General features: G+C 40.3%; 1 protein-coding gene across 1 annotated transcript in view; it reads right to left on the bottom strand.

Moving 5' to 3' along the window:
- The window catches only part of MYLK4 (myosin light chain kinase family member 4), a 299781-nt gene that overhangs the window by 212068 nt on the left and 70994 nt on the right, over positions 1-16719 (bottom strand). Inside the window, exon 4 of the mRNA XM_068236806.1 lies at positions 10602-10863. Coding sequence (XP_068092907.1) covers positions 10602-10863 — 262 coding nt within the window. The remainder of the gene's footprint in view (positions 1-10601; positions 10864-16719) is intronic.

The raw sequence follows: 16719 nt of genomic DNA, 5'->3' as shown, positions 1-16719 counted from the left end.
TTGCAGGGATGATACAAGGACAGTACAGAGTACAGGACAGAGAGTTCAAAGGTTAAAGCTGTCCTTGTAGATAGGGATGGCTACATAGAACAACTTTACTGCCCCTCACTGAGCCGCCCCTAATTTTCTGGTGCCCTAGGCCATGGCCTATGGGCCTTGCCAGAAATCTGGCCCTGATTATACACAAGAATGTAAATTCCGTAGCTGCTACAAAAGTAAAAGATACAATTCTAACCTGATTAAATGCACATTAAAAATGGAAACAAACTAAAATCACATATGATATAATTTCTGTATGTGTTACTGGGAATGAAACACCCATAACAAAACTGCTTTATCATCTATGAATATAGCCTAGGTCTGTACTTTGCTTAATATAATCCTAGGAAGCCAAAAGTCTTGCCACAATCAATGAAGCACACCTAAACCAGTTATGAGCACAATACCACTTAATAAAAGTATTTGACCATGATATTGTTATGCTAACCATGATAATATTGTTATGCTTACAAGAAGTGCCCATGTGGGTGTTAGGAAATTACTCTGCTATCTCTCCAGTAAAGTAAATAGTAAGTATAAGCCTTTAATCAACAGGGTATTAGAATTTCATTAAAAAAAACACTTCTTACCAAGGTTCTGTGGTATTCCTTCTTACAGGCTCAACCCATGTTTCCACTACCCAAAAAAGGCCTAAAAACAGCCTTGATGGTGGACAAACCAAAAACAAAAACATTGGGCTGATTAAATATGGCAGTACAATCATTCTGGTCATGTAATTTCACCTTCGCCATGTTTGTCAGTCAGGTTTTGCATTCCTGCTGCTCCTTACCATGCTGCCATGTTGTTTATATAGCACACCATCTTCATAACGTTTCCATGCATGCCCTGTCCCAGTGTGGCTGCCATAAGTAGAGGCACTATGCCTACTCCATTTTGTGAGACAAATTGCTCTGCTCTCTGACAACATCTTAGTACCAGAGCACACCTTCTCTCTTCTCTCAAGACACACTGTCACTACATAACACCTCTTTGCTCAGCTCCTCATAGCTACCTTAGAGCTCTTAATACCAACCTAGCAATCCACAATTTTCACTGCAAATCCCCACACCTTCCCTTACCCCAAACAACATAATAAGGCAGCATGTACTATGAGACTTCATATTCATGCAAAGGGCCTCCAATACAAAATTAGGCAGCATATACCCACAAACAAATAAATAAGCAGTGTGTCCCTAAAATATTATTAGTCAGTATGTCCTTCAAATCATACTTCTAGCTTCTGCGGTTCCTCCAGCTTTCCCAGCAATCATCCCACGTGGAGGAGGGACTACACTGGTATTTTTGAGTGATATGCCGCTTCAGCACATATTACTCTGCATCACCCAAGGTTGTCATTATAGAAAGCCTCGGTGCTCAGTCATGAGAACTGCTGCCACACACAGGCAGATTTCAAAGACACACCATAGTAGTTAGTCCTACAGGAGGATTGTAGCACTACTGCTAAGTATTCATGGCCCTGAATGCTTAGCCCTAGCAATACCACTAATGGTCCAGTAATCTGAATTTATTTTTTTATTTATCATATCTTAATATTTTTATATATCTTTAAGGTAACTCTAAGTGAAAATAAAATGATGAGATAAACAATTATATCTATCATCCTACTCCTAAAACAGGCGTTTTTAAAATTGCAGTTTTATTTATTGTGTATAAGGTAAAAAAAAAAAAGTAGGTTTAATGTTGTATTGTGTCAACTGAATGATAAAGTCTTTCACACAGCCCCAAAGAGTTCTAAGCAAAAATATATTTTTTTGCCTGTAACTCCTTATCAGTGAGGGCTATGCTATAGTCTGACCAGGTCCCATCTGGAGACAAAATGTCAGTTGCATACCTGAATGCTTAACTCTTTCAGGCAGAAAAAGAAAAAAAGCAAGAAAGCCAAGTTATTTATATTCTTGGCACTGTACATATACATGTCTATCTCATAATGTCACGTTATCTTGGGTACACTTTAAAGAGACTCTGTAACATAAAAAAAACCCTCTGGGGAATACTTACCTCGTAAGGGGGGCTGACAAGGCTTGATTTATTTACCTCTCCGGGATCCAGCGCAGGCGCAATAGTGGCTCTTCGTTTAGACTAGGCGGAAAAAGCCGAACCTGATCGAATCCGCTCTACTGCGCAGGTGCAAAAGGACACACGCCAGCGATCAGGTTTGGATATCTCCGCCTTAACCCAAATGAAGAGCGGCTAGTGCGCCTGTGCAGCATCGCGGTAGATAAATATTTACCTTGCCGCGATTTGGGGGTCCCAGCAAAGCAACGGAGGGACAGAGGAGGATGGGAAAGCCTCATTAGGAACCAGAGGCTTCCCCCTCCCGAGGTAAGTATCCCCTAGGGGCCCTTGTTTTCCTTACAGAGGAGGAATTCAGCTACAGCTAAGTAAGAGGTTACTCACACAATGCATCACATCAAGACAGTGAAAGAATATGCAAATAATTCCTTCACGTCACAAAAAAATGCTCACTGCTTTATAGAAAACCTGTATATAATATTAATTTTACAGAATAATATATGCTAACTTGCAAACAGCTGTTAAAGATTTTTTTAGTCTTCATCAGCGCAAAGTACACATTGGTACATCTACTGTATATGGTAGGATCTGAAAGGTAAAGGTTTCACAGGGCATCCAGTCAGATCATGGAAAGCGACACCACTAATACATTTGAATGATGAAAAGTAACAAAAGAGCCCCCTTACTGAAAAAAAGCTATGCCAAGTACAACGTGCCCTTGGCAAACAGCTGGTACTTACAAGTATTCAGCTACACATAGGCAAGAAGGTAACCTCATAATGCTCTTATCCGGACAGCGAGTAAAAATGGCAGTTTGTTTCTCTATAACTTCACTGAGTACGATGTAACAGATCCTACTTCCTCATCAGTAGTGCTCAGAAATCTTTGCAGAGCTGGCTAAAGTGGTAGGTACCAAATTTACCCCAAATAGGGGGCAACTGTTTAATTTTGGACAAATTTGTCTAATGAAAGGTACCCCTCCATCAATAGCCACACAAATGTGAGCAGTACTAGGGATGACATGTGTATGCTATTTACATAGTATATTTAGAATGTGTCACAAGTATACTCTGCAGTTACATTATACACATCACATCCCTATTTCATTTACCATTCATGAGTCTATTGATCTGAGTTTCATTTTTTTATCATTTTTTTTTATACGTTGAGTCTCAAAAACCTAACCCTTCTGATTGAATCAATCCAGGCTTGGCATTTGAACTAACCCTAGCTTTGTATTCTACAATCTCCAGAGGCAATATTTCATGTCTTGTCTACTCAATAAAGGTGGCCACACACCATACAATTTTTTAAATATCTGTTCAATTCAAGAATTGCAATCCATTTTTCTGACTGATTGTAACATTTCAAAAATATGACCAATGTATTACACACGTTTAATTTTTCCCCAATTATGATAAAAATGATTGGCAACTCTGAGAAAATTGCTAGAGTGTGTATATTAATACATTGACAATCCAACACACACCATACAATCTTTAAAAAAGTTGAAGAAAAATTTCCAGCATTCCAGATCAATAAAAATCGAAAAAAGCAGGAAATACGATCGGATTTTTCAGTCGAATGAAAAAAAAGCTTTTGATTTTTTTCGGGAGATTCGATAATATTTATTGCATTGCTGTAAAATAATTTTATTGTATCATGTTTAACCACCTTTAGGGTGGCCACACACCATACAATTAAAAGATCCAATTTTTTGCCAATTCAATAAGTCCGATCGGTTGTCCCGAAAAATCAAGAGCTTTTCTTTGTTTTCGATCAATAAATCCAATGGGATTTACCGTTTTGTTTTGTTTTTTTCAATTTATGGAGATTGGACATGTTGGAAATTTCAGACCAACTTTATCAAGAATTGTATGGTGTGTGATGGATTGTCCATTATTTGATGTACAGTTCCAATCAATTTTTTCAGAGCTTTCAGTTATTTTATTCATGATTGGTGAAAAATTGAATATAGGTGTGTCAGATTTTTTTTTGTCAGAAAAATTGATTGCTATTCTTGAATTGAACAGATATTTAAAAAATTGTATGGTGTGTGGCCACCTTTAGAAAAATTATGACATTGAAAAGAAGATCGGGAATTCCAAAACAAGATATGCATGTTCCATCAAGTGGCTTGGACACATGGTCAGTTGGCCACACCATCAGTTGACTTAAAGAGGAACTCCAGTGAAAATAATGTAATAAAAAAAGTGCTTCATTTTTTACCATAATTATGTATAAATGATTTAGTCAGTGTTTGCTCATTGTAAAATCTTTCCTCTCCCCGATTTACATTCTGACATTTATTACATGGTGACATTTTTACTGTGGGCAGGTTATGTAGCTGCTCCTAGCTGTTTTGGCTGTTAGAGACAGCTGTAAACAGCTAATTCCTGTCTGTGAACATTGTTACATTGTGGCAGTTTGCCCAGAGTACCGCGGTACTCAGAGCTTCTTGTGGGAGGGGTTTCAGCACTAAATCAGTCATACAGCGCCCCCTGGTGGTCTGTTTGTGAAAATCATTATATTTCTCATGTAAAAGGGAGTATCAGCTACTGATTGGGATAAAGTTCAATTCTAGGTTGGAGTTTCTCTGGTATCACTTGCCAGTAAACCCTGTTCTGTGCATCCTGTTGTGCTTTGCTAGAAAAGACAGCAGCATGTCCTCTGTTCCTGCTGCGGTATTATTCCCTCATTATTCAGCATCTTGAATAGTTCTCAGTTGTTTTGTTAGTTGTCAGAGTTTGAGGAAACCTGTGGATTTGTGAGGTGAAGGTGACACATGAAGGTGTCAAGCAGCATAATCCCAAACCCTGTGATTAATCCGGGCAGCATTAAAAAAAAAAAAAAAGCACAACTGGAATAACACAGACTTACACACACACACCGCACACATGTACAGCACACACACGCGCATTAAGTGAGGGGCACAAGTACAGGACAGTTGGGAAATAATGCCACTATCACAAGAGTATAAAAAATTGAGGTGCTATGCTGCTAGCTTTCTGTCTTTTTAATCTGTTTTCTATCATCTACATAGAATAACAACGAAACGCCACAACAATACAGAATTACAGGGAATATCCACAGAATATCCCGGCATGTGTCTTTAGTCATTACCAAACTTAAAATAATTATTGTCTGCAGTGCCTTTAACCCTATTGGAGAATAGCAGGTCTGCTTGTCTGAAGGGGCATGTGAGATGTGCAGGCAGGCATACACGCTCAGACATACACACACAGATTTTCCTATGAAAATTCTGTGAGTAATTTGTTATAAGTGATTGGCACCCCACTCTAGGACTTTGGGTGTTTTCACACTATTATTCGCAAAGCTCACAGGTAAAATGCAATCCCTTTTCGATTGTGCTTTTTCGTTGATCATTGCTGTAATTCCAAGGTCCCATTGAATGGGGCTGATTGGAATCACACAAAAAATGCAGCATGCAGTGCAATTGCTGATCAGTAGTAGCAGTGTTAGGAAGTCTTGCCCAAGACTCCTTACTGAATAAGTACTGGCTTACTGAACAGGAAGAGCTGTGATTTGAATCCTGTGTGTGTGATACGTGGATGATACTATACCAGAGTACGAACTTATGCCAAGTTAATAATACTTCAGTTTGATATCCCTTTTCTTGCCTTAGACCTCTTGCCGATATTATGGTACACACACCATTCAAATGTAGAAAGGAGGCTGGCACCACCAGAAGTAGAAAAGTAAAAATTAGCTCTTTATTGATCAGTCATAAAATGACAGCATGGTCAAAAATAAGGCTTTGGCCGCCAAAGCCTTATTTTTTACCATGCTGTCATTTTATGACTGATCAATAAAGAGCTAATTTTTACTTTTCTACTTCTGGTGGTGCCAGCCTCCTTTCTACATTTGACTACTGAGGATTCTGAGGATACAGGGATCCAAGGCTTGGGCACACAACAGTTCCTTCCTATGGATGAGTGCTCCTCCAACTTCTGTTTTTGATCGGTACACACACCATTGATATACCCAGCCCTGCCATAGAAGGATGCGAGCTTGCATTGCACACACACCCACATGGGTCTCCCAGCTACTGCCTCAGTCAGGTGAGATCATTTCACGATGTCCTCATTAAACATTTGCTATACGTATAGGCCCTTATTCAATTCAATTTTTCTCCTAAGTTTTCTCCTAGGTGATATTTTCACACCTTATCAATAAAAAGCGTTCTAAGCCACCAGCAAGCAAGACAATATTTAGAATAATTTTGACAGTACTTTTTGGTAAGTTTTCAAATGCAAGAGCTTAAAAATTATTTTAGACAAAAAAAAATGTGAAAGATTAGACAAAAACAATTTGAAAAAATATCTCCTAGGAGAAGAAGTGAATTGAACCAGGTCCATAATCATTGTGCAGCTTTGATTCCCTTTCTATTGTAGCCGTCCTAGTAGTTGGTGCAGTGAGCGGCACCCACACTGCAATCAATATTGGTCCACTTTCTGATTGTGGGTGTTTTTTCCTCAGAGTTCATTCAGCTATTCTTGTGTATGTTTTATTACTTTTTCACTTGTTAGGTGCTCACACTGTATTTTGTAGGAAAAAAACTTAAAGGTAACTTTCTGAATCAGGGTCTAGCTGTCCTATGGTTAGCAGTCGCTATGATTTCTCATATGCCTCAGGTATTACTAGAAATTTAGAAAAACACACAGAGAAGAATCTTGGCATTTATTTTAAGTACTTAGAAAATTCAGCTATTTTTAAGCACACCCGAACTGACCCCCTACAATAGTAAACTAAACATGAGAATTGAAATGAACTTCAGTTTATAGCTATTTATGTTACATGTAGATCACTCAGAAGTTTAGTTACAAATTAGGTTGCAGCTCCCCCTAGTGAGATAAATGAATAAAAGCATAGAATAAGTTTTCAGCATGTAAAATTTAAACCAGTCAGTATTAACTCAATTTTTGTCACTGATAGAAGGTATGAGGATGCCATCTGTGGTGCTTATTATTATTTGCAAAGTTTACATAGTGCTGTCATGTTACGCAGTGCTTTACAAAGTACATTACTTGGCATCTCTTTGGAACTGACACTGATCATTACACTCCAGGGTTTGCGCTGGTGGAGGCCAATTAACCTACCAGAATGTTTTGAGGTGTCAGAGGAGACACTGGACTAGAAGACACCTACGTGAACGAGGGAGAAGGCTATTAAGGTAGAAAAAGACTGGAGAACACAAGTGACTTGAACACCAAAACTGGATTTAAATGAAATTATTAGTTTTTAGGTGGCAAAACTTTAGAATCCTTACCAGGATCATATTATAATGCAGCAGTATTCCTGATGAATGAGAGAATTAGCAATTAAGTGAATGCAGTCATGTGCAAACGGAAGCAGAAAAATTGGGCGCATATGAGAAGTGGACAAATCGGCCGCCATTGACTCGCCGCCATTGACTCGCCATTGAATATCGGCTATTGGGCACAAAACCGTACCGTAATCAGGCGCCCGTTATACATACCGGGGGCTTCCTCCAGCCCCATCCGCACGGATGACTTCCACGCCGCTGTCCTCAGCCTCTGCCGGTACCGTACCAGCAGCCGCCGGAGAGATCTGTAGAGGGCGCACTTCTCTTGCGCAGACTGGCCGCGACTGGAGGACGTTACGGGACCCGGTACCGGCGCAGCAGAAGGCTGAGGACAGCGTGCGAGCGATCCATGCAGATGGGGCTGGAGGAAGCCCCAGGTATGTATAACACTTTTATTTTTACTCAGCTCTGGTTTCCTTAAAGTTAGGCACCACCAGGGGGGTCTTAGGGTTAGGCACCACCAGGGGGGTCTTAGGGTTAGGCACCACCAGGGGGGTCTTATGGTTAGGCACCACCAGGGGGGTCTTAAGGTTAGGCACCACCAGGGGAGTTTTGGGGTTAGGCATCACCAGGGGTTCTTAGGGTTAGGCACCACTAGGGGGGTCTTAGGGTTAGGTACCACCAGGGAAGTCTTAGGTTTAGGCACCATTGGGGGGGGGGGGGGTGTAAGGGTTAGGGATAGGTGGACGGAGGGTTCTGTGTGAGAGTAGGGTTAGGTATAATAGTAGTGAGACAAACTTTAAGGCCCCGTTTCCACTAGCCACCGCGCGTCCTACGAGCTGCCCGGTAGCACGTCCTCTTCTGCGAGTATGCAATCAAATAACGGAAGCCGTGCCATGCACGGCTATGGGATTAGCTGCCGCTCACACAAAAATTGACAGCAATCGCTATGGCAATTGATTCAGACGGCAGCAGCATTATTCCCTATGGCAGAGTTTCCACACACAATTTGCCTGCAGGGAAACTCTGCGGATTCGGCCCGATTTTTGCGCTAGTGGAAACGGGCCCTAACTCTATTTTTCGAATCACCTAAATCAGTAACATTAAAATACCTTTTGATTGATGGAAAAGTGGAAAGGTGTTATATTGGACTTAAAAAAATCAGCCACTAAAATTTTTCTGAAACGAAAATTAAGATTACAACTGTATGTTTCATTTAATGTATACTTTACGGGTATTTTTACGGTAACATGTTATTGATAGTTTCTACTAAACGTCAGACGGTAACCTGATTAAACATAAACTATGTGTCTCTGGAATAATAACAATCATTAAACATGAATTTTAAACAAAGTGATAATTTAAAACGAAATGTATATGTAAACCAATATTTTTATACTTATCGTAAAATCAGGAATTCGGCTGTATCCTACACCCTTTTTTCATAACTTCTCCATTTCATGCCCGCGTGCAAACTCCCTTAGGCCTAGTTCTGAGGGCTGGTTCACACTGTAAGAGCTTTTTTAGTACTAGTGATTTGAAAAGCTCTTTGCGTTGCTTTTTGCAATGCTATGGGTGAATTATAAAATCATATTGCTCAAGTGAGAACAAACTTATAGCATTACATTAGCAAGAGCTTTTAATATCAAAAGTGCTTAAAAAAAGCTTACAGCCTTTACTGAGAACTTTTTGTTTAATAAATCAAGGCCACCTGCATTTACCAGTACTAAAGACAGCTTCTTGCTGTTAAAGTGTGCTTGTAGCGTGTACATATGAAATAAGGGTAATAGAATGTGGGTAATTTCACTGATATTCTATTATTCACTATAGCAGAATATAAGTAATTTTACAGATATTTTACTATGCTCTAACCTAACCCTTTTCTCACACAGCACCCTCCCTCTTGATGCCTAGCACTAACAATAACCCCAGGTGGTGTGTAACACCTAGAACTCCCCTGGTTGGCAACTAACCTTCACCCCTCATGCCTTATGCTGAAGACACCCCCCATTGGCACCTCCATAGGCACCCATAAAAATATATGAGGATAAAATTAGGTGTGGGACTTGCCCAATAAAATATACGCTCCGTGCCTGTTATTTGCAGCAGGGGAGGCCCTGGCACCTGATATTTTATCAGGCTAGTCCCACGCCCAAATTTACCCCCATAACTGATATTTTAATGGGTGTCTATGGCGCTGCCCAAATGTAATGGTGCAGATCATGCTGAAGTCTACATGAACTGTAATTGCAATAGCACAAACTCCAATTCACTAGCCCCACTTGCTAGCAGACTTCTTTTTTTTTTCAAGTTGTGGTTTTCTGAAATCGCCGTTTCCTTTTACACTGAGTGGCAAACAATTGGCCTGCCAGTATATTCTTGGGTTGTAGGAGGAAACCTATGCAAACACAGATAGTTTTGCCCTATGAGAGCCTATGAAAGCCGAGATTGATCATATAACCCAAGGTGATTTGGAGCCGGTTTGCATGGACGTCTGGATGTGAATAGGGAGCACTTACAGTCACTTGCAAAAATACCACACCTGATCTCGTAATTTCCTGTTATCTTGTTTCATTCAGGTAGCATCCATGATCGGCTAACCGTTGTGCTTCCGTGTCCCCCTGCAGGGTCAAATCACCATGTATTTGTCGGAAGCCTCTGAAGGTTGCCAAATACTTTTCTGCATATTAACCGGGCTGCTGCTGGCTGCTGGCTCAGACATCCCTCTGAACCAGCCCTTAGCCAATTGGAACTGCTAGAAAAGCAGCCAGGAGTCAAAAGCTGTTAATTGTAAGTTCACAGCTTATGTATTATGCCAAAAAAGGACAGTCATGACCTTTGACCTGATGTATGTTATATATATATATATATATATATATATATGACATTGAATGTGAAAATGGAAGGAAAGACCAAAGTAATGACTTCATAATCTTTTGCTCTGTTCCATCTACTGATAACTCCTGCACTTGCTGGAGTGCATAGAACCAAAAATCAGTTGGGATGCTGGCTGTGCTGTCTTATCAAACCATCTGAGAGCCTGAGCCCACTAACGCAGTTGTGTCCACTTCTGTCCGCTTTTCAGCATCTGTAGCATTGATGTTTAACTGATACAACTGCGTTAGTGGGCTCTGGCCCTTACTGAATGGACAAAATTACACAGCCATGTGCAGGTAAGACACTCCACAAACCGTATATTTCCTCTTGTTGTTCTGAGCTTAGTTGTAAAAAACAGATTTACCTCTTCACCGTCACTTTCATTATTGCTTTCAGCGCTTCTTTCTTCCCAAACACATCTCATGACTGTTTGGAAATCAGTACATGAAATTTCATCACCATCTACGGTCTTGCAGCATTTATCCATTTTCTTAATTGCCATCAGTTTAAAAGGCATGCATATGTGATCTTCTATGTCCTTTCTTTCAGCTTGCTGCTGGCTGTCCTTTATCTTTTCATCTGTGATTAATCTAGCATTTTCTCTTCCAGGGCCTCCATTATTTTGCCTAAAAACAAAGTAAAATAAAAGAAAATATATGTTATAATATGTGTTATAACTATTAAAAAATACAGATAACGCTCAACTTCTTTAGCCAGACTTGAAGTAATATAACAACATGCAATGCAGAGGTTGTGACTGCATAGGGGCCTGGAGCTGAAAGGCTCACCAGAGCTCTTCATCGATGCTTTGCTGTTATTGATCATCTTTATATTTGATTTGAATAGTGCTAATCATCAATAAACTGTTCCCTCCCTGGTTTACACCTCTGTGACATTGCAGGTTTTGATGCTCCACATTAATTGCAATGTATAGAGTGCATAGAGTGGCCAATGTCAAAATTTTACTGGGAGACTATAGCTCTTTAGCTAAACCATCAGAGTAGAGAGATTGTTTTAACTTCTTGGTATTCATTACATGAAAAAAATACTTTGCTCTCAAATGTCTCAACAGAAAATTATAAAACAGCTATCTACTGGTGGAGATTCATACATTTCCCATTACCACAACACTACAAGAACTGAAGGTAAATCTGCACAATAGTAATAGAAATAGCAATAAAAGTTCTAACCCTTTAGGGCCTGAGCACACTTAGCTGCTTCTGTGCAACACTCTGTAATGTAACATTATTGTGTTGCTGAAAAATGCACAGAAGTGTGCTCAAATATTACAAAAACAAGCAAAAATACCTAATTTTGTCTTGACAATAGTTCATGATATTGCACAAGTCTGTTCAGTCTGCAGTAATTGAGGTTGGTGCATTGTGCTTTGCCTTCAAGGGCATAAAGATTTGCATGTTTGGGATTCAGGGCCGGATTTACCATAAGACACTGTAGGTGCATGCGTACAGGTGCCTGATGATAGAAATGCAGCTCACTTCCCACCCCTCCTTCCCTACGCAGAATCCCAAGCAGAACGTGAATGAGAGGTTGCTCACCCAGCTCTCGGCATTCCACTGACAAGATCTTCCTTCAGTTGGGGACACCACTAGCTACTTAATACTGAGGGTACCTCTAAATACCTAATGCTAAGGGACACCTGTAGCTACCTATGACGTAAGGGAGGACTGACAGCTGGTCCAGCCAGCACACTTGCGGTGCGGTTTAGCAGGGTTTGTAAGTTCATGGAGGGTGGAGTCTAGGGTGCCAGGACATCTTTGACTATAGGCCCCTGTGGTGTAAATCCAGGCCTGTTGGGATTTATAAAGCATCACGGGAAATCACAGTTGCTCATTTACAGCTGAATTATCACAAGTACATTCTATTTTAAAGGCAAAACTACATTTAGCATTGCTTTTTAATAGAGGGCTTTTTGGTTTATTTAAGCCCTTTATACCAGATGGTTCTGGGTCATCATGTGCTGTCTTGGTATTCCAATTAAATGAAATCCCTGTAATATGTGATACTCTGTACATTTATTATTCCTCTGGTGTAAGTGTATGCGGTTTGTTGTACGCATTACCAACGTTTTTTGCAATGTATGTCCTGATTGGTGGGTTTGTACATTTGAAAGCTGGGTAGCCAGTAGGATTAAGGGGTGTGGCTTTGTCAGCCATTTTTTGGATAGTTTCCCATCAGGTCCTCTCATTTGAAAACTGTATTTTGATTAGTGGATGTCGGTTTGCTATGCACTATTTAAGGTGGTGTTGCTGCAGATCACAGTGTGCTGCGTGGAGTGAACAAGAGCCAGGGAGGCTTGAAACAGCAGTCTGTAGCCACTCGGGCAGCATTTTTAATGTGATTTTTGTATTGTTTTTGCATTGAACACAATAAAGCCAATTTTCTGTAAAAGAGCTGTGCGGGATTGAGGTGGATTGTTTGCTTTAAAGAGGAGCTGTTAGGTAAAGGGTCTCAGAGAAAATAAACACATATATCAGTAGCTAAAGATTGGCTGTACTTACATTACATATGCATTTCACTGTCCACGTTTGGATTTCACAGAATTTGTATATAGTATATGCAGAGATAGATGCTCCTGACAGCTCATGGCAGGCTCCATGTTTGTGAAGCCAAATGTGTCGTCATGTCCTGCCTGCTTCTGATCACAGATAAGCTGGTTCTTGAACAACACGGTGTGCAGTGAATATTAATGAGCCATGTGGCTAGGAACAATAGCTGACTCCTGCAGTGAAACTCTGCCCCGAGATTTATCAGTGTTTCACGATGGACTGATTAGAAGCTCCTGTACCGTCTCATTAGCAGCCGAGGGGAGGGCCCCAGAATGCTTTGCAGTTTAGCTGCGGCTTGCGTCTTTATGGGTCTATATAACAGACTAAGATAAGCACACATCAAAGGTAACTGAAATGTTTATCTTCACTAATGGCTTTTGAGCTTCCTTCTAAACTGTTTAACACAGGAGAATAGAGGTTTAAATTAGCTTCTGCAGCCTGACAGTTACTCTTTAAGGTCCATCGATACACGGGTGAATCTCTGCACACTCACACCCCCCAGTCATTTGAGTGCTGCCCTGCCTCTTGTTTGGCCTAACCACTGAGATGCTGCTTTTCTCAGTACTGAGTACTGTATAGATCTCCAAGAGAATGATAAAAGAAACTGTACTAGCCCTGCCTTCAAGTCATAGTGACTAGTAATAAGCAACACAGAGACTCATACAGTGTAAGGGTCCCTTTCAACAACTCACTATGTTGTTTTGTGAGATTTGGGGGTTCTCTGCTCTGGTTTGGCCAGGAGGACCTGAAATCCTGGTATGAATTAGGCAGAGGCAGAGGCCAAAAAAATACCAGGCAAGCAAGGAAGAATCCCATAGAAACTATCTATATGTGAGCTGCTTACCTAATGTGTAGCTTTTTATGGTGGTAAGATATTATTAATTATTTCCAATGTTTTGGATTAGGAGGCCCAGTGTAGGGAAATAATTTTAGAAGGAAGTTTACTAAGAAATTGCATGTGATGAACACTCAAAACAGCAGTTTTGGGTGTGATAACTATGTTTTCAGTGGCGTAGCTAAGAAGCTGTGGGCCCCGGTACTAGTTTAGCATTGGGGCCCCCCAAGCACTCTATACATAACAATTGATACAGCGCACCAAAACCAATCAAGGACAACCACAGTGTCAGAGGCACAAGAAGGGGATGGGAAACTGTGTGTTAATGATCACTACTATTCAAATCAACTATAGAAGTGAATATTATCAGCACAGGACCAATAAAGAGCTAATACTGTGTTTGAGGGGTGGGCCCCTCTAGCCCAAGGGCCCCAATATGGTGGCTACCTCTGCACCCCCTATTGCTACGCCACTGTATGTTTTGTATCTAGTAAATGATGTAAAAGCTCTGCAGTTTCTGATCAATATTTTTGGAATCCATGGTAGTGCCAGAACTCATGCCTTAAGTCATTCATTCAAGAACCATTTTTAAAACAACTATCATTCTCCTTTCTCCTTTCTCAGCATATTGTGGAGACTGACAATGTATATTTTTCTTTGGGTAATCTTGTCCACAAAGGCTATTATTGTTTTTGTAAAGAGTTTTTGCACTGACTCCCAATTGTCATCTATAACCTGTACCATTTTAGCATTAGCTGTAAAATGTAGCTACTTTGTTTTTTCTATAAAACTTTATAGTGAACAAAGTGTAAATTTCATAGGCCTATTTGCTAGTTCAGTACTTGTTTCAGATGAGTGTACCTTAAAGTGGACCTGAACTCTTGTCAGAAGGAAAACATAGAGAAATGCACTCTGAATGTATTTAGAGAGTTTAACCTGTTTAAAGCGGATCCGAGATGAAAAACTAACTATAACAAGTAACTTGTCTATATATGTTACCTAAAGTTTAGATTTAGAATTTACACAGCAAATCTAGCTGCAAACAGCTTTAATAGAATATGATTGATTATTCCTGTGATACAATGACAGCAGCCATGTTGTTTGTAAACATTATATAGAGGCAGGCTTATCTGCATCTTGAGCAAAAAAACCTAATCCGCCCTCCTCCTCCCCTCTGCCTCTGAAATCTCTGGCTAGTAATACCTCCCCCTCCTCCTGCCCAGACTGAGCTCCCATGAGCCCTTCCTACTGTCTGAAAGTGCCTTGGCTCTCTGAAAACCTGTGGGCGTGGCTTGTTTAGGTTATAGGGAATTAGAGTATTAAAACAAAAACAAAAAGTATTTGGCTTGAGGAATGAAAATACACAATAGGAAAGGAACACGATTATGCAATGAGTAAAAGTTCATCTCGGATCCACTTTAAGTCCCCTCATTTGTGTCTAATCACCAGTTGCAATTTGGTCCTCCCCTGTGTCACATGACTGCCTATGGCAGATAAGCAGATAAACCCATTTGAAAGCACAGGCTGTAAACAATATGTCTGCTTCCATGAATCAGATAGTAGAAACTGTGCAAATTTATTTTAGGATTTGTAGCAAATACATGTTTTTTTGTTTAATGGTTATTATGCTGTTGTGTATTTTTTAGAGCAGAGAGGAGTTCTGAGTTCAGGTCCACATTAAAGCAAGCCTGAAGTATGTAAAACAGCCCCCGATCCCCCTTGTTGCATCCGCAAGCAGCTCACCCTGCTGATCGACTCATCCGAGCACTGGCCAAGGGCATAGTTCTTTTACTTACCCTGCCCTCTCTGTTTGCTCTCCTCTCCCCTGCATAGCAACAGAATGTGCCGCTAGCCAGGAAGCTAACATACATTTTTTGCTTGTTGAGGGGATATAGGCTTCAATTCATCAAAGGCTGTTCGATAACAAAATCCAAGTCGTTAAAATACCGCATTCAGTATTTTACACTTGTGTGTGCTAATTCATCAATATTTTCACATGTGCTGTAGATATTCATTAAGTTACCGAACTACTACGGCTTCAATTCATCAAAGGCTGTTCGATAACAGCAGAGCAGTGCAGAGCAGCTTGGAGTGTCTCTGTGTTGTTACAAGCTGCCTTGAGGCATTTACAATAGAAGGATTCCCGACAACCCTTGTAAACATTTGTTATATTTATTGTTTTTTATACTGCCTCTGCTGCTCTGAATCTGTCCATCAGTCTTTCTTAACATTTTATTTAATTGCCACAACTTAGATGAACTTCCTGGAGACATTGCACACTAGCAATTTTGCATTTTCAAACAGGGACTCAAAGAATTACACCACCGAAGGGTGCCTGGAAAATATATTTTTTCCCGTTCTCTCTGCTCCACTGCCTGGGCGGTCTAAAATCTTGTTCCACTGGAGAAGCCTGTGTGATCTATCAGCGGCACTTGCAGGAGAACAGGGGCTGTTTCTATTGGCTGCCTGCTCATGTCAATAATGGCGACATTCACAGGAAGGCATTCGAAGCTAGTTACCGACAGAGGAGAGCTGGAGATAATCACCGAATGTGTTATGCTGGCCTGGGATTACACGGTACATTTTTTGCTAAGAATCGTTCCAATAGATGCCTTCGATGATAAAATTCTGACATGTCCGATGTTCCGCTCGATTCGTTTACACTTGATTTCTTATAGAAGTCAATTGAAAAAAAGATAAGAAAAATGAGTGGAAGATAAGAGAATCGAGCAGAAAATCAAATGGCTAATAGATTGCGCACCAAATCGAACGCGAAAAACGTACCGTGTAATCCCAGCATTAGCGAATGCTGTAACCTTGATGAATTGACATTTACTGACATTTGCTGACATGTGTTGAGCACAAGTCGGTAATTGATCTCACTGCTCTGTAATTTCAGCTTTTCATGCGGTAATAGCTTTGATGAATTTACATTTTCTTAAAGCGGAATATAACCCAGAATTTCTTCTTTGCTCTAAAAGATTATTTACAGCATATAATATACTAACACAATGTTTTTTTTTTTTTAGTAAAACAGCATTCAAAGGGTCACATCACAGGGCTGACTCTTTCTTCTGCAG

Source organism: Hyperolius riggenbachi, chromosome 5, assembly GCF_040937935.1.
Source record: "Hyperolius riggenbachi isolate aHypRig1 chromosome 5, aHypRig1.pri, whole genome shotgun sequence".
Lineage (NCBI taxonomy): Eukaryota > Metazoa > Chordata > Amphibia > Anura > Hyperoliidae > Hyperolius > Hyperolius riggenbachi.
This window is presented reverse-complemented; position numbering and strand designations above follow the sequence as displayed.